Raw genomic sequence first — 18,297 nt, 5'->3', positions numbered from 1 at the left:
CTTCAGATACAGTATTAGGGGACCACTAAGGTCTATATAAAAGAGACTTCAGATACAGTATTAGGGGACCACTAAGGCCTATATAAAAGAGACTTCAGATACAGTATTAGGGGAACCACTAAGGCCTATATAAAGAGACTTCAGATACAGTATTAGGGGACTACTAAGGCCTATATAAAAGAGACTTCAGATACACTATTAGGGAACCACTGAGGCCTATATAAAAGAGACTTCAGATACACTATTAGGGAACCACTAAGGCCTATATAAAAGAGACTTCAGATACAGTATTAGGGGACCACTAAGGCCTACATAAAAGAGACTTCAGATACAGTATTAGGGAACCACTAAGGCCTATATAAAAGAGACTTCAGATACAGTATTAGGGGACCACTAAGGTCTATATAAAAGAGACTTCAGATACAGTATTAGGGGACCACTAAGGCCTATATAAAAGAGACTTCAGATACAGTATTAGGGGACCACTAAGGTCTATATAAAAGAGACTTCAGATACAGTATTAGGGGGACCACTAAGGCCTATATAAAAGAGACTTCAGATACAGTATTAGGGGACCACTAAGGCCTATATAAAAGAGACTTCAGATACACTATTAGGGAACCACTGAGGCCTATATAAAAGAGACTTCAGATACAGTATTAGGGGACCACTAAGGTCTATATAAAAGAGACTTCAGATACAGTATTAGGGGACCACTAAGGCCTATATAAAAGCATCCAAAAAGCAGCATGTCATAGGACCTTTAAAGATCCCTCCAGACATGTTTTAAGATATATATAAATACTTTGCTTTGAATAATGATTTGTTTCTGATATGGTTTTTCCACAAAAAAAGTTCAATTACCTGACAAATTCTTAAAATGACACCTACTCATTCTCCCTCATTGAAAAATCCAGAAATGCTCTTTATTTCAAAAAAGTTGGATGCAAGATGTCTCCTACACCAGTCACAGTGAAGCGCAAACATCCAAGGGAAGTAACACACGTCAGCCAGTGCAACAGTGTGGCTCGGTGATGGGTTTTATGGCTCAGAGGAAGAAGATACATCAGGCTTTGGATACATGCACAACACATTCACACATTCATTGGTTTGGATCAGCACAAGAACAAAAAGAAACAAATGATGTGCAGCTCACTGATGTCTCCAGCAGACTGTATATATCCAAGCTGCGATGTGTATCACTGGTGTGTGTTGGTCACCACGGCTGTGGTGCTGTAGGAGTACGGACTGAGCAGCAAGGCCAAGGTGTAGTGACGATGACCCTCAGCATGGGCCTCAAACACCACCTGCACACACACACACACACACACACACACACACACACACACACACACACACACACACACACACACACACACACACACACACACACACACACACACATTTTAACCATTTATTTATGTCCACATGAAGAAAATGGTACAGGGACATTACAGATGCAGTACAATACATATGCAAACTCATGGACCAGTGGCATGCAGTAGGTCTTCACAATATCACTTAATAAGCACAATACCCAGTTCTTAAGGGTATAAGTAGCAACGTCTCAGCCATATGTGGCGGCTGCCAATAATAGCAGATATGGCACAGTACTTTGCAAGCTGTTTAGCCCTCTTTTTGGCCATCCCAAGTTGTTGCAGCCCTCTTACTACCAACATGTGTGTGTGTGTCCTAGGCTACCAAATATGAAAACGAGTAGTCTGCACCTATAGCCTAGCTCTGAGATGGTGTTTAGGAGTGATTGGTTTTTAACTACCTTGGTGTAGAAAACATCCTCCATGCTGGAATCAAATTTGCAGCCTACCACCAAAATGTACACCTCACTGGACTCCTCAGTGATAATAACAACATCTGGTGTATTGGCAACCAAGGGCCTGTTTCACAAAAGCAGAATATATAAATCCAGGATAACTGATAAAGTGAGGCTTGACCTAGTCTAATCTGTGCATCCTGGCTTGGTGCGTTTCATGAAGGCCAAGATGCGCGTCCGCGGCTTTACTGATGCCAAAATGGAGAATACGCATTGTACATACTTTATACAGAGTGAGCAGCAGCTTCTTGTGGAAGTATGATGACGTGAAACACTTTATTTGTATAAAAAGAAAAGAAACAGCTGCTGTAATGAAACAGTGAGAGAAAGCGTAGCAGACGATCACGGACCGACCGTGTAAGTAGCCTAACTGACCACTGCTCTGAATTGAAACCGTCATAATCATTCCATTCAAGGATTAGGCTACTAATCATTTGCACAAATTAACAGTTGTACTCTTTGCCTTAAAAGTAAGCAGAAGATAATGTTACTCAGGAAATTTACCATGAAGATCAATTTTCTACAACGCTAAAATATGATGCGTAAATATCTCTTTCACTCTGTTCCTCCCTCTCTCTCATGGGCTAAAATATACATTTCCTGAGTCATATTAACTTCCACTGCTCGCTTTTAATGCAAAGTGTACAACTGTTCGTTTTTGCAAATGACAGTGACTCATTGAATGGTTTCAGTTAAGAGCAGTAGTTCATAAATGTATATTTTTAGACTATCATTCAGTCTGTCCGCTATTATCTGCCACGCTTTTTCTCGTGTTTTTTTTATTTTTTATTTTTTATAGAGGACGAGTTTCCTTCTCTACATATTATATGCCTTGCTCCCTCGTATATATGGACATAGAAAATAAAGACACTGAAGAAATTGGACTCTAAAATCTAGAAACTATAAAGATAATTAAGTGATACATTCCATGTACACTGTAAACATGAATGGAACAGAGTATATTCATCAGTTATTCCCCCCCCCCCCCACCCCCCCCAGCAAAATATAAGGTCAAAAACCATTGAGGTGTCCTCTCCCTTTTGTTACATGAATGTCCAGTAGCCTACATCACTAGATAGTTACTGGTCCAGTAAATTAAGACTATAATTTGGGAGGATTGTACAATTAGGATATGTTCTTTAAATTGTACAGTCAAATTATAGTCCCAGTTTACTGGACAACACAAATTGTGTGCTAAGAATGCCAAATACAATGTACATGGAAGCTGAACAAACATGATCCTTATTGTTAAAGAATTTTAAAAAAAATGAATCAACTAAAATAATTCAAGGTGCATTGGTCAACTATAGAAATGTACAGCATTGTATGTGTCGCCCTTAGTAACAGACTTCATTTAAAACACATTTGAAATTGTATCAGCCTTTTCTACTTATCTCAACAACTGTCATAATATATTCATCAAACTTCTAACAACAATATGAACAGCAGTCTTCATACAGCAATATAACAGTAACAATGACTGTCACATGAATAATTATTAAAAAAATAATGGTCACAACTTTAAATAATAACAGTACTTAAATGAACAGCAACATGCACCTGTTGTGTTTTAATCCAGGGTGATAACAATAGGGTAAACCCACTGCTGGGTGATCAGAAAAGGTTCCAGGATTAAATAAATCCTGGCTTTTAGCCTGGTCAGGAGCCGAGTCAAGGCTAAATTCATCCAGGATAACGGGGGAAATCCCGGCTTAATCCCTTATCTTGGTTTTGTGAACAGGCCCCAGGTGTAAGAAAGTACTAGGGTTACTATTGCAGTGCTGAAACATGGATGGTTTTACCTGAGAATGTTTGTACATTCTTAATGAGGGTGGAAAATGATTTGATATGTCTTTCACTATGAGGTCTACAGCTATTCTGTCATGACGTGCTATGTACATTCCTTTGTAGGCATGGCAGCCATTTAGGATGTGTGACAGTGTTTCAGTGATATTTTCTGAGGTGTGATGCAAGCAATGAGGGACCTAAATTGTGGGAAACCAGATAGACACACACACACACACACACACACACACACACACACACACACACACACACACACACACACACACACACACACACACACACACACACACACACACACACGGTCAATGGGAGAAACACACTCAGTGGGTGCTGAACAGGGGAGGGTATAAGTCATTGTTAAGGACAGGAGAGAGAAAAGAAATTGATGATGAACAACAGACAACACAAAGCAACAGCTCCGTTATTATCATGAAACCCACGACGCACAACAAACACAATCTTTCTTCTTCGACTTCTAGGTCTTAATGGCGGTTGGCAAACAGGTTATTTGTTGTATGTCGCGCAGGAGCCAACCAACCGCCGGCTGGCTTACTTCACTTCAGCGTTCCTATTGGCGGTGTGAACGCAAACAGAAAAAGCCCTTGAAGGCATCAATAGAGGGAGCTCCCAAGCGGGCAGTTCCTCACAGAGTATCCCCAGAACCGTTTGGTCGGAAAACACCTACTGATAACAGATGACTTTTGGCCACGCTGTTCTGGCAAATGTTAGCTCACACTGCAGACAAACAGCAGAATAGCAAACAGCTGCTGAACATGCTAATGTAAATACGAGATCAGATCAGACAACAGAAGATAAGCGTGTTAGTGTGTCATCTAGGGCCAGGAGGATACTCCATCAGATCTGCTTGTCAGATGTCCATCTATCTATACTATCGGCTGTGTCCGACCATTTCTGTAACTTTGCTCAGTGATTGGTCAGCTGAACTTTTCGCTCAGCTTTCGCCACAAACAATCGAGTGCAACACAATGAACGTCTGTAAAAATTTGCTTATGTCCATATTTAAATGATATCCCATATGATCCCTCTCGATGATGGCCAGCTTTTCACCCCACCTCCCGTGTTGCTGTCCAGAAAACTATAACACCTTTGATTTAGGGTAGTTCAGTCAGTAGGGAGTTGGGTTGGGAACCAAAGGGTTGCTGGTTCAAGTTCAAGTTCAAGTTCACAGACCAAAGAATGGTGGTGGACTGGTAGCTGGAGAGGTGCCACTTCACCTCCTGGGCACTGCCAAGGTGGCTCCTTTCCATGGGCAGCTCCCTCACTCTGTTGACGTGGTCACACAGCATTTTGAAAGAACTGATTGAGTAACCGTGGCCCTTTCACTCAAACCATTGGCCAAAATAAAGCACAAAGTAGTGTGAGTAAAAGTGCCTATGTAGAAACGACACTGGACTTTGTTGTGGTTATGCAAATATGTAAATGTAATTTAGTTATATTGTTTGCATGAGTCAAAATATTTAAAGCCCTTCTATAGACACGTTTAAAGTATGCAAAAATACTCTGCTATGACTAATATTTAGTTTAACATGGTTTTCCAAAGTGGCAATAAACTGGAAGGGGCTGGAAGCACATATACTCTTTTCTCCTCATTAAGAAGTTCTGGATCCAGCCTCGTCCCGCCCACCACCGCTGCGTGCGCTCGGTTGACCAGGGAAAGAGCAGCGAGCATCAAAATGGCTAGAAACTTCAGAGAGATCCAGCCAGACATGTTTGAACCTCAATTTGCAGCCATAGTCTGGGCGTCCTGTCTGAACCCGACATCAAGGCACATCATTAAAAAGTCCCATCTTTAAAGGTGTGGGGGGGGAGTAAGCTTCATGACCCTGCCATAATCACAGCTGTGAGGCAGGAACACCTTCTTTACCAACCTGTCCTCACTCCCAACTCGTAAAATGCACCAAAGGCCCCTGAACAAATGCTGCTTTTTGACACGCTGGGAGTGAGAATGTGTTGTCTTTACCACCACTGCTGCTTGGCTGGGGGTTGAGGAAGGAGGCTGGATTGGAGGACACAGTGCAACTCTGAGTCTGACTGACAGCAGGAGTGCATTTAAAGTGCTCATATTATGCTCATTTTCAGGTTCATAATTGTATTTAGAGGTTATATCAGAATAGGTTTACGTGGTTTCATTTTCAAAAAACACCATATATTTGTTGTACTGCACATTGCTGCAGCTCCTCTTTTCACCCTGTGTGTTGAGCTATCTGTTTTAGCTACAGAGTGAGACATCTCACTTCTGTCCCATCTTTGTTGGGAGTCGCACATGCGCAGTAGCTAGTGAGGAGGGATAAAATAAGCTCTGGAATCCCCAGGCACTTAGGCCCCAGATTCTGATTCCAATTGCCTAACACTCTTAACACTCTTAACTCTAAACCATCCCTCTTAAGCGTATTCGTTTTGATGATCACTTAACCAGTGGACTGAAATAAATGACTGAGACGATAGAATAAAGTCAACACTTCTTTAGTAACAGCATTTTAAAATATATACAAATACACATGCAGGCCTACATGCGGGCTACACAACTGTCACCTCCTTGTATCTCCCAGTTATGCGCAATAGTTACAAAGTTCCACTCCTTTTTATTCTCTCTAGGTGTAGTCCTTCCTCTGTGTCCTCAGTGGATGCTTCATGCACCCCAGGATGGCAGAAGTCTGTTCATTCTCCGAGTGGGGGTTAACAGAAACCCCTATCTCCTCGTCGTGACCTTTTTGACCAAGCGCCTAAACACACATCCTTCCTTGACTATTTCCTGCCATAAAACCTCTCACACATAAACACACAATCATCATGGTAAACTTTAACTTTAACATCCAATATGGCATCACCCCCTCTTCTCTCCCTCAAACTTTTATCTTAACCTCACAGGGGGGGGTGACCTCTAGCAAGCTTAACCTTCTATGCGTCAGTGACATTCCATTGAACCACTTCCTCAATTGACGCCACACAGCTTCTTTTGCAACGTGGACAAATATTACTTTAACTGCTAATATTCTATAATCATGTCTACAATAATAGACATAACTCAACACTAGGTAAGGACAATAAGCCAGTCAGTAGCAGAGTATGAGGGCGTGCCACGCTAGCAGCTAGGCGAGCATTATAACGTGTGTTACAAAGTGACGCACGTCCGTCACGGAAGTGAAGGCTGGACTACAATAGAGCTGTTTGGAGCAGTTTGTGAACAGTGTTTTCTGTTGGAGATGGTAAGGCCCTTTGGGGTGGACTTTGGGCTTTTTCACTTTGTAAACCTATAACGTGCACAAAAAAGATATATAACACAATAAAGGAAAGGGGAAAAGCCAAAAAGCACAATATGAGCACTTTAAAACAGCTGAAGCTGAATGTGAAGCTCAGATTAAAGATGTAGGGTGCACACTGAAAAGGTGCATCATGAACATGAAATCTTCACATAGTGGTGAGTGACATGGAGTTGTAATGACTGGTTTATACTCACATCAGCTGCTTCATGGAATGGCGTGCTACCCTCATTCTTCCAGTAACTTTTGGTATCAAACTCAACCCGATACACTCCTGCTGAGAACTGCTGCTCCGTGATCAGATTGTGGCTCTCTCCAGTGTCGTCCGTCACTCTGCAGTGAGGAACAGTGAAACCTGTCTGCATGCCTTGTAAGTATTGAACAGACAATGAGAAGAGACATAACATTTCTTTATCCCTGTACATACCCATTAGCGATCTGTGTCCACGCCCCATCGGCAGCCTTCTGAAACACCCTGAGGGCCACAGATCCAGCTGGAGTCCCTTTCACCGCATCCAGGATTTTCACCGTCAGAGGACACTTGGTGTCTGAGCCGCCATGTTTCTCCTGCAGCACAGATAAAAGCCAGGCCTGTCACACTTACATCACCCATCCTCGCACAGCCACACGGTATTACCCAGACTGCTTCAGGGTTCAGTGTTCAAAGCACCATGCACATGGATAGTGAGTGCATCTTGTACATTGTGCATTAGGTAAAGTGAGAGGGAACTAAACTATTACCATGCAATGCTCTTTGTTATTCTCATTGGTAGTAGTACTTATGTTCTTTTCGCCCAGCATGTTTCCTTGGAATAGGGTGGCACTTAAATCATGGTTGCAGCTGTCCCGGTGGTCCTGCTCCGGGCCCTGCTATGCCCTGTTACACCCTGCTACGCTCTGCAGTGCCCTGCTGCGTCCTGCTACGCCCTGCTATGCCCTGCTACGTCCTGCTATGCCCTGCTACGTCCTGTAAGCCCTGCAGTGCCCTGCTATGCCATGAACTACTACAACTACTATTTCTGGTCATTGTTCCATTATTTTTATTGTGACTATTATTGCCACTGTTCATCACACCCTCAACCGACACCGTCAGACACCACCTACCAAGAGCCTGGGTCTGTCCGAGGTTTCCCCCTAATAGGGAGTTTTTCCTCGCCACTGTCGCACTAAATGCTCGCTCTTTGGGGGAATTACTGGGTCTTTGTAAATTATAGAGTGTGATCTAGACCTACTCTATCTGTAAAGTGTCTTGAGATAACTCTTGTTATGATTTGATACTATAAATAAAATTGAATTGAAATGTATTAAATAGTGATACTGGATGATAACTCTGGAGACATTGGGAGCCTCCCATCCATCCATCTTCATCCGCTTATCCGGGGTCGGGTCGCGGGTTTAGCAGCTCCAGCAGGGGACCCCAAACTTCCCTTTCCCGGGCCACATTAACCAGCTCCGACTGGGGGATCCCGAGGCGTTCCCAGGCCAGGTTAGAGATATAATCCCTCCACCTAGTCCTGGGTCTCCCCCGAGGCCTCCTCCCAGCTGGACGTGCCTGGAACATCTCCCTAGGGAGGCGCCCAGGGGGCATCCTTACCAGATGCCCGAACCACCTCAACTGGCTCCTTTCGACGCAAAGGAGCAGCGGCTCTACTCCAAGCTCCTCACGGATAACTGAGCTTCTCACCCTATCTCTAAGGGACACGCCAGCTACCCTCCTGAGGAAACCCATTTCGGCCGCTTGTACCCTGGATCTTGTTCTTTCGGTCATGACCCAGCCTTCATGACCATAGGTGAGGGTAGGAACAAAAACTGACCGGTAGATTGAGAGCTTTGCCTTCTGGCTCAGCTCTCTTTTCGTCACAACGGTGCGATAAATTGAATGTAATACCGCACCTGCTGTGCCGATTCTCCGACCAATCTCCCTGCTCCATTGTCCCCTCACTGCGAACAAGACCCCAAGGTACTTGAACTCCTTCACTTGGGGTAAGGACTCATTCCCTACCTGGAGAAGGCACTCCATCGGTTTCCTGCTGAGAACCATGGCCTCCGATTTAGAGGTGCTGATCCTCATCCCAGCCGCTTCACACTCGGCTGCGAACCGATCCAGTGAGTGCTGAAGGTTACAGGCCGATGATGCCATCAGGACCACATCATCTGCAAAAGCTCGGCTGCCACTCCTTAGGCACCGTCCCCAGACTTCCATGCAATGTTGAAGAGGCGTGTCAACCAAGACAACCCCTCCACACCCAGAGCTTTAAGCATTTCTGGACGGATCTCATCAATTCCTGGGGCTTTGCCACTGTGGAGTTGTTTAACTACCTCAGCAACCTCCACCAGGGAAATTGATGCCAATCCCCCCTCATCCTCCAGCTCTTGCTCTACCATAGAGGGCGTATTAGTCGGATTTAGGAGTTCCTCAAAGTGCTCCTTCCACCGCCCTATTACCTCCTCAGTTGAGGTCAACAGCGTCCCATCCTTACTGTACACAGCTTGGATGGTTCCCCGCTTCCCCCTCCTGAGGTGGCGAACGGTTTTCCAGAAGTACCTTGGTGCCGACCAAAAGTCCTTCTCCATGTCTTCTCCGAACTTCTCCCACACATGCTGCTTTGCCTCTTTCACGGCAGAGGCTGCAGCCCTTCGGGCCCTTCGGTACCTTGCAACTACCTCCGGAGTCGTCCGGGATAACATATCCCGGAAAGACTCCTTCTTCAGTCGGACGGCTTCCCTGACCACCGGTGTCCACCACGGTGTTCGTGAGTTACCGCCCCTTGAGGCACCTAAGACCCTAAGACCACAGCTCCTCACCGCAGCTTCAGCAATGGAAACTTTGAACATTGTCCACTCAGGTTCAATGCCCCCAGCCTCCACAGGGATGCACGAAAAGCTCCGCCGGAGGTGTGAGTTGAAAGTCTGTCGGACAGGGCCTCCTCCAGACATTCCCAATTTACCCGCACTACCCGTTTGGGCTTACCAGGTCTGTCCAGAGTCTTCCCCCACCCCTGACCCAACTCACCACCAGATGGTGATCGGTTGACAGCTCCGCCCCTCTCTTCACCCGAGTGTCCAAAACATATGGCCTCAGATCAGATGAAACGATTATAAAATCGATCATTGACCTTTGGCCTAGGGCGCTCTGGTACCAAGTACACTTATGAGCATCCCTATGTTCGAACATGGTGTTCGTTATAGACAATCCATGACTAGCACAGAAGTCCAACAACAAACAACCACTCTGGTTTAGATCAGGGAGGCCGTTCCTCCCAATCACGCCTCTCCATGTGTCTCCATCATTACCCACGTGCGCGTTGAAGTCCCCCCCAGCAGAACTATGGAGTCCCCCGACTGGAGCCCCATGCAGGACTCCACTCAAGGTCTCCAAGAAGGTCGAATACTCTGAACTCTTGTTTGGTGCATATGCACAAACAACAGTCAGAGTTTTTCCCCCCACAACCTGCAGGCGTAGGGAGGCGACCCTCTCGTCCCACCGGGTTAAACTCCAACGTAGCGCCGCTCAGCCGGGGGCTTGTGAGTATCCCCACACCCGCCCGGCGCCTCACACCCTGGGCAACTCCGGAGAAGAAAAGAGTCCAACCCCTATCCAGGAGTATGGCTCCAGAACCAAGACTGTGCGTAGAGGTAAGCCCCACCAGATCTAACCGGTAGCGCTCCACCTCCCGCACAAGTTCTGGCTCCTTCCCCCACAGAGAGGTGACATTCCACGTCCCCCAGAGCCAGCCTCTGCTGCCCGGGTCTGGTCCGTCGAGGCCCCTGACCTTCACTGCCACCCATGTGGCAGCGCACCTGACCCCAGCGGTTCCTCCCACAGGTGGTGGGCCCATGGGATGGAGGGATGTCCGCCACGTAGCTTTTTTCGGGCTGTGCCCGGCCGGGCTCCGTGGCAAACCCGGCCACCAGACGCCGCTGACGAGCCCTCCATCTGGGCCTGGCTCCAGACGGGGGGCCCCGGGCTTCCTCCTGGCAGGGTCACTTCATCCCTTCCTCGATTTTTCATAGGATTTTTGAACCTGATGTTCTTAAAAAGAACATAACAGCGTACAGACATTTCGCTGGGGAAACCATTGTTACCATATGTACCCCGTGCCCAAAATAGTTATCCATTAAAAAAAACAGTCAGCTCCATCTCCTGGCTTTTTTTTTTTAAAGATGATTTTTTTGGACATTTCTGCCTTTAATCACTGGGGCAGCTTAGATATGAAAGGGGAGAGAAGGGGGGGGGGGGAAGACATGCAGGTAATTGCAGCAGGTCGGAATCGAACCCTGCATTTCACTGAGGAAACCAATGTTACTGTATGTACCCCCACTGTCCAAAATAGCTATCCATTAAAACAACAGTCAGCTGCAGGTACTGTAAACCAGCCTCCCCTGGCTTTTATCTGTACATACTCTGTTTGTTCATTCATGTTAAACTATTGAGTCAGCATAAAACAAATGCGAGCTGTTTTTATTCTGCGAGTCAGGAGTTCGAAGAGCAGTGACCGATGAGTCATCTTTGTTTTGTTTAGTACGTTTTCAGATGAATCTAAACTTAAGAACATTCAGTGATATCTTCCAAACAGCAGCCAATGAGCTCTTCGGCTTTGTGCAAGAAAACAACGCACAAATACCACAGGAAAGTCATTCAAAATACATAATTACAGTAACAGACGACAAGACAAGAATAATAGTGAAATATAATAACAGATGCCAATACGGCTTTAAAGATGAGAATAAAATAATTATAGTTGCTGAAAATAATTTCCAAAGATTGTGAGATGCCTTGTTACAGTTGATCTTATGATTAGATTGGTAGAGGATTTTTGTAGAGAAAGGATCATGTTTTAGTTGAATGAATGAATGAATGAATGAGTGTGTTTACCTTGTAAAGCCAGGGACAGAGATACATAGGGAATAAGCTCTAACTGGAACTGAACAGGCTAAACCATGATTATTAGTAAATAAGACATTTAACTATGATTTCAATACATCAGCCTCTTTGGTTCATCAATACTCAATCAACATTCAATTCCAAGCCAAATCATTCAGCTTCATATTGTGCCATGCCATTTATTCAGCACTGTGTATCCAGCTCAGTGAGTTCTAGCAGCTGTTATCTCTGTGTTTACAGGACACAGAGCGTGTATCATGTAGGTCACTGAACCCACAAATGCATCTGCTCTGCTGCCTCTTCAAAGTTTCCGTTTAGTCAGTAACAGTCGCTGTATCAGTGTTAAAAAAAGGCTGCACTAGTTAACCGAGGTGTATTCAGGCACATCATGTTTGCTTCATGTTTAAAACAAGGAGGTAGAGCTAAGCAATATCATGCCAATGACTTTCTCGTTGCTTCAGACAACAGAGGTTGATTAGTATTTGGGGCAGAGGTGGAAAGTAACGAAATACATTTACTCACGTTACTTTATTGAGTAGTTTTGTATTTTTCCAAGTAGTTTTTAAAATCGGTAATTTAAAATGTACTTGATTACGTTTTTAGTGAAGTATTTACGGCGGCCGACAGGGGCAAACGCCCTGCAACTTAAGAAAACACACGCAAATAGACAAAACACAAGCAAATTAAGAAAACAACTTCAATAATTTGACAACACATTCAGCAAACGCGCTGCAAATACACACAACACAACCAAATACATAAACGCGAAGCAAATATAAAAACGACGCAAAAAGAAAAGCACGCAAACCCCAAAAACAAATGCAACAAAAAAACGCAGCATCCAGATTACACAACGGAAGTTCTCCAGACCTCTAGAGGGAGCAGCTGGTGGAACAGCTGGATTTTCAACCCCACGGGGGGAGAGCGCTGTGCCTTTTTTATTAGAGTCAGGTATGACTACAGCCTGGAGAACTCATGCCCTCCCGTCCATAGACTGTATATTAAATTCATATTATTATTATTAATACCATAAAATAATATATTAATAATATACAGTCTATGCTCCCGTCTCAAGCCCTCCTGGCTGGTGCCGTCCCCGAGCTTCGGCTTTTCAAAATAAAAGCTTGTGTCTGGTCCTTTATGTCTTCGTACTTTGGTGTTTTGGATGGTTTTGAACTAAACAGTACGGCAATCATGCTAATGAATACAATAACTTTTTCAGCAGATGTCTTACTTACAACACGATGGAGTTAGCAAAGCAGTTTTGTGTTTATATGTGCGGGCGAGATTTATTCAGTTTGATAAATCCCACGGTAATTCGGCTGGTTTACTAAACAGGGAGGGACTAGAAATCCTGTCTGTTTTTTGTATTTCAAGAGCAAATTGCTCCACAATATGAATACAGACTGATCACTTATTTTGTGTAACCGTTGTTGTATAATCACAATATTACACTTGAGGAGGCCTATATTATACTTCAGTGATGCGCCTTTCGGACCTCGAAATTAAACCCTCTGATGTAATATGGCTTAAACAAACGTCAACGTTAAACGCTGATGCAGTTTTAAATGTTTTATCACCACGAGTTTACAGACGTCTCTGCTGATTGAGTATCACCTGTGACCTGAGCCGAGACACCAAACGAGAGAAAACAAATCTCAAACATAGACTTAATATTTACAGTCTATGCAGTTGCTCTCTCTCTCTCTCTCTCTCTCTCTCTCTCTCTCTCTCTCTCTCTCTCTCTCTCTCTCTCTCTCTCTCTCTCTCGGTTGAAAATCCAGCTGTTCCACCAGCTGCTCCCTCTAGAGGTCTGGAGAACTTCCGTTGTGTAATCTGGATGCTGCGTTCTTTTGTTGTATTGGTTTTCGGGGTTTGCGTGCTTTTCTTTTTGCATCGTTTTTATATTTGCATCGCGTTTATGTATTTGGTTGTGTTGTGTGTATTTGCGGCGCGTTTGCGTTAAGTTGTTTTCTTAATTTGCTTGTGTTTTGTCTATTTGCGTGTGTTTTCTTAAGTTGCAGGGCGCTTGCCCCTGTCGGCCGCTGTAAATATTGTATTTCGCTACATTACAAATCCCATCCGTTACTGAGTAAAAAAAAAAAAAAAACTTTGACTAACAAAAACCGAAAGGCTGGAACCACTACAGTGACGAATGATCAGCATCTAAGCTGCCTACCAGGCGTCAAGTCTTTCTGTAGGAGATTGAGAAGGAGATGGAGGTGGATCAGGCGAGCGACGACGGTTCAGAGACTGTTTCAGTAGAAATGCCTGCTGAAACATCGAATGCTGCTGCCCAAAACGACGAAAATCCTTGGCTACGTTTGAAAGACTGTTTTTCATTTAAATTCAAGAGGGCCAATATCATGCAATGCCACATGTACCTACCAAAGGTGACTGAACTGGCAGCATTCAATAACTCCACATCTAATCTGCGGAAGCATGTTTTTAGTAAGTATTTGTGCATTGGTACTTCAAACGAAGTTTTCATGACAACGTATGTAGGACACTGGCTAAATTAATTCACATACATCTAATGTCATGTGTGACATGTGTTAACTAAGTAACTTTTACTTGAGTAATTTTTCAGACAGGTAATTTCACTTGTACTTTAGTAATATTTCATCAAAGTATTGGTATTTTTACTTGAGTACAATATTTTAGTACTTTTTTCCACCTCTGTTGATTAGTGTTTGGGGTCCCTATCTTCAGCTGTACAGTCTAATCTCTGTGTTACATTCCATCATATGTATTTTGATCAACACATCCAATCATTGACCCGTACATGTTTGAAAGGATCAGGACTTCACAGTGACCCTCTGGCATCAAAGAGGATCATGTCAAATCAGGACTTAAATGTGTCGAGAATCTCTGATAAGCTCAGTTTACAACAATCACCCATTTAAATAAGCAAATATTGCTGGAAGAACTTTGTTTTTCCTGAACCTCACGTGTGTCAACAAATATTGAAACCTGTAGCTCCCGACTGTGCAGTATGCACCTCGACAACACAATGTTCTCATTCCTGACACACAGTAGTACACAGACACTGACCGTGGGGGTGGAGTTGCAGAGCAGCACAGCCGAGGCTAGAAGCAGACAGTGCACTGGTTGAATCATGGTCGGCTGACGGACAGACTGATGCTCAAACAGGACCTTCGCTGTCCTCTTATAAGAGCAGCTGAGCAACCCCCACCCCCTCACTCTGTGGACCACGTCAACACCTTGACAATATATAACTCAGACTAAATCCGCTCTGGACCAAACCGGTATAGATGCTGCAGCTCCCAGTCCTCCCATCACTGAGTCCTCCACAATCTGCTCTTTAAGGCTCATTCGGTCAAAACTTTGATGCTAAGTTAGCATTGTATAAGATGTCTTTGTTATGACAACTTTATTAACCTAGACAACATAACCTGTCATAAATAAACTTGTGTTTTTCTGTTAAGAAAGGTCTCTTAAGACTATGTATATTTATTGTCATTTTAAATATTAGCTGGCTTTTGGTGTTCAGATTCTATGTCTATTGGAATTAATCATTTCTTTTGGTCGCAAATGATTTATGAGTGCATTCAGAGTAAAAATCCACCATGAGAGTATTTGTGTGTGTTCTGAACAGTTAACTGTCCAATAGTTTGGAGTTGGGACACAGCTTTGTCTTTTCAATGATTGAAGTAGCTAAACGGTGGAGCGGAAGCTGGAGCTGGATCACTGACTCCTACGTTACACACAGGAAGAATCCTGTGTTTTTTTTTCTTCAAAATAGTTCGTATTGACTCTAGATGTCCCATGATGCACTATGAGGTCATGTGCAAACATTATGAGAGTACAGACCAGGTAGAATAGCCTGCCATGTGCACTCTGTAGCACTGAGCTAACGTAACTTGCTGCTCTTAAAGCAACACTATGTAACTTTTAGCTGCGGCTGTAGTTCCAATGAGACAACCTGTAGGGGGGACCGAAGCGGGAAAAGTTACATAGTGTTGCTTTAAATGGAAATTGGAGTTACTGTCTGACTGCTGTCATTCACTTCACAGAATGTACACTTTGGCCTCCGAGGACTGTAATCTGCCCTGTGATGAGCCTTCAAACTGCAGCGCATGGTCAAAGATCAAATGCATTACCAAGCTAGTGTTATTATGGTGTGTAAGCCCCTGTAGTATTAGTAGTATTACTTGAACGTGTTTGGATGGCATCAGTGCAGAGGAGCCCTGTCTTCACCTTTTAAAGTTGAAACTGATGTTTTATAAACAATTAATTTGGCAGAAAAGATGGCGTGAGATACATGACAATGATTAGATGGTTTCTGTTGAGGCTTGAAAGTCCAGTGAACAGCATATTCTCTGTGTGACAGCTTTACGATGTACTTAAACATTACAGGCCTCTAATACAGCTGCCCAGCGTATGTATTAATATGCTAGTGGTTAGGAGAACTCACTGATCAAGTCAATTCAAGTAAAGTAATCTTTATTCATGTGGTCTAATACCACAAATCACAACTCAGTCACACTTTGCCTGGAAGGGGCGTTACAATCTTACCATTACAACTAGTGGATCCTGGTCCACTAAAAAACTGATGTAAAACTACAAGTTCGAAAATCATGATCTTAAAGGGATATTTCACCACTGTAAAGATGAAATTGCATTTAAATTGGGTCATTTATGTAGTAGAAATGTGATCTTTATTTAGAAATTGGTGCCTTCTAGACCGAGAAAAGCCAGAAAATGTGTTTTTGGCTCATGTGGATGAAAGACAACAACTCCATTGTAATAGCAAAGAAATTAAAATGTAAACTTTATTGTTTTTACGGTATGGGTAGTATTAGTTTACAGTATGGGTAATAAGTAAAAACAGTATACCTTTCATTAAACAGAGGAATTATTTCCATAACAAGTAATTTAAGACCCCCCCCCAAACTTTTGTTTTTGCTAACCTCCAGTGGTTTAACTTCTCCCCTGGCTGCACTGATGTACAGGTATGACATGTGTGGGTGTGGTTACCTGACCCTACCCAACCACACCCATCAGTGATGTTTGATGACTGTCTGTAGTCCTGTCCAGGGGAGTGTTAGTGATTCAGTGATGAGCTGTCTGACAGCTTTGACAGACGTATTCTTTGTTCTGATGTTCTTGCTATCACGTGCTTTTAGTGTGTCTGTGCCAATGCAGGTGTTAGCTTGACACTGCAGTGAAAGCAATCAAATCTGGCAGCCTTTAGGGCAAAAGAGACCATACTCCTGGTGACATGAGAACAACATGCCTTACACTGTCTCACATTCAATCCAAACAAACCCACATGAAGGAAAGTACGGAAACACACACGCACGCACACGCACACACACACACACACACACGCACGCACACACGCCGCGGCATGCAACATACTCGTTCATTAGTTTCCAATGTGGGAAATTCATGCTCACACAAACGCATTGTTCACTTTATTTCTACATTAGAAGCAAAGAGGAGGCTCAAACTGCTTATAATACACTTTTTTTTTTTAAAGATTCATCTTATACTTATAGTTATATTTGTTTACAGAAAACATGGGGACAGAAATGTGTATTGTGACCTTGGAATTATGAAGTTCTATCTGGGATCTGAGTGGTTCATGATATCGAGATTCAAGGTTTTAACACCCTGGATACGTACAACTGGCGTGCAGTAAAGTTTTCTTGTATCCCACTTTAGATATGTGATGTTAAAGTTCAGCCAGATTTTAAATGGACAGGTGTTTTATGTTTAGCTCTTATTTATTAAGGGAAGGTTTACTAAGAGCCACACATTCACAGCTGGAAGCTGCCCAGAACAACCACTCATCTGTCAAGTGAGCACTGCTTTTGCGGATAATCATCTAATATCATATTTCGTTTGGGGCTAAAAGGCAGAATTGTAATGTTTGTGCCTCCTGCCTCCAGTTGATTTGGTCTTGCTGTGTTCGGGGATCTCTTTCATCAAGGCCCTGCTGATAATTACCGTATCAACAATGTAACTGGTTCACATCCAAGATAAGCATTCACTCTGCAACAGTCCTGTACTAGACTAAACTGAACTGTACACAACACACATTAAACTGCATGTCAAACTGATGATTTCAATGAAATGATGACAGTATTCAGCGTTCCCACATCGTATTTTAATGAAAATAATGATATTTTATGAGTAATGGTAATTGTTTACCCTGACAAGAAGACAAAACAACCAAACTACTTCTTTAACCCACTCCCACCCACATGCAGGTACAGACAGATATGTCTCATAAATCCAACATAGTTTCTTCGCCTCATGTTGTCGCCTGTCCAACCAGTCAAACATTCTAACATTCTGTCTCGTAGTCGTTTCATTTACATTTCAGCTTAGGAAAGCTTTTTTGCACACCTCTTTTGTCGGGCAGGCGCGTAGGATATGATCAAAAGCTTAGAGAAAGTCTTGCACACTGGCCATTACGCAAGCAATAATTTATTTAGAAAAATACAACGTTTCGGTCTTAGACC

At 43.5% G+C, this 18,297-nt stretch overlaps 1 protein-coding gene across 1 annotated transcript; it reads right to left on the bottom strand.

Moving 5' to 3' along the window:
• Window positions 1–950: 950 nt before the first annotated feature.
• ttr (transthyretin (prealbumin, amyloidosis type I)) lies at window positions 951–14,936 on the bottom strand. The gene is made up of 4 exons (XM_078258199.1): window positions 14,858–14,936; window positions 7,346–7,485; window positions 7,116–7,251; window positions 951–1,307 (listed from the first exon to the last, which is right to left on the bottom strand). The coding sequence occupies exons 1-4, from the start codon at window positions 14,921–14,923 to the stop codon at window positions 1,200–1,202; spliced, it is 450 nt and encodes a 149-aa protein (XP_078114325.1). The 5' UTR covers window positions 14,924–14,936; the 3' UTR covers window positions 951–1,199.
• Between the last annotated feature and the right edge of the window lie 3,361 nt (window positions 14,937–18,297).

Source organism: Sander vitreus, chromosome 9 (assembly GCF_031162955.1).
Source record: "Sander vitreus isolate 19-12246 chromosome 9, sanVit1, whole genome shotgun sequence".
NCBI classification, from domain to species: domain Eukaryota; kingdom Metazoa; phylum Chordata; class Actinopteri; order Perciformes; family Percidae; genus Sander; species Sander vitreus.
Note: the sequence above shows the minus strand (reverse complement) of the source record. Positions and strands in the feature narration are given on the sequence as shown.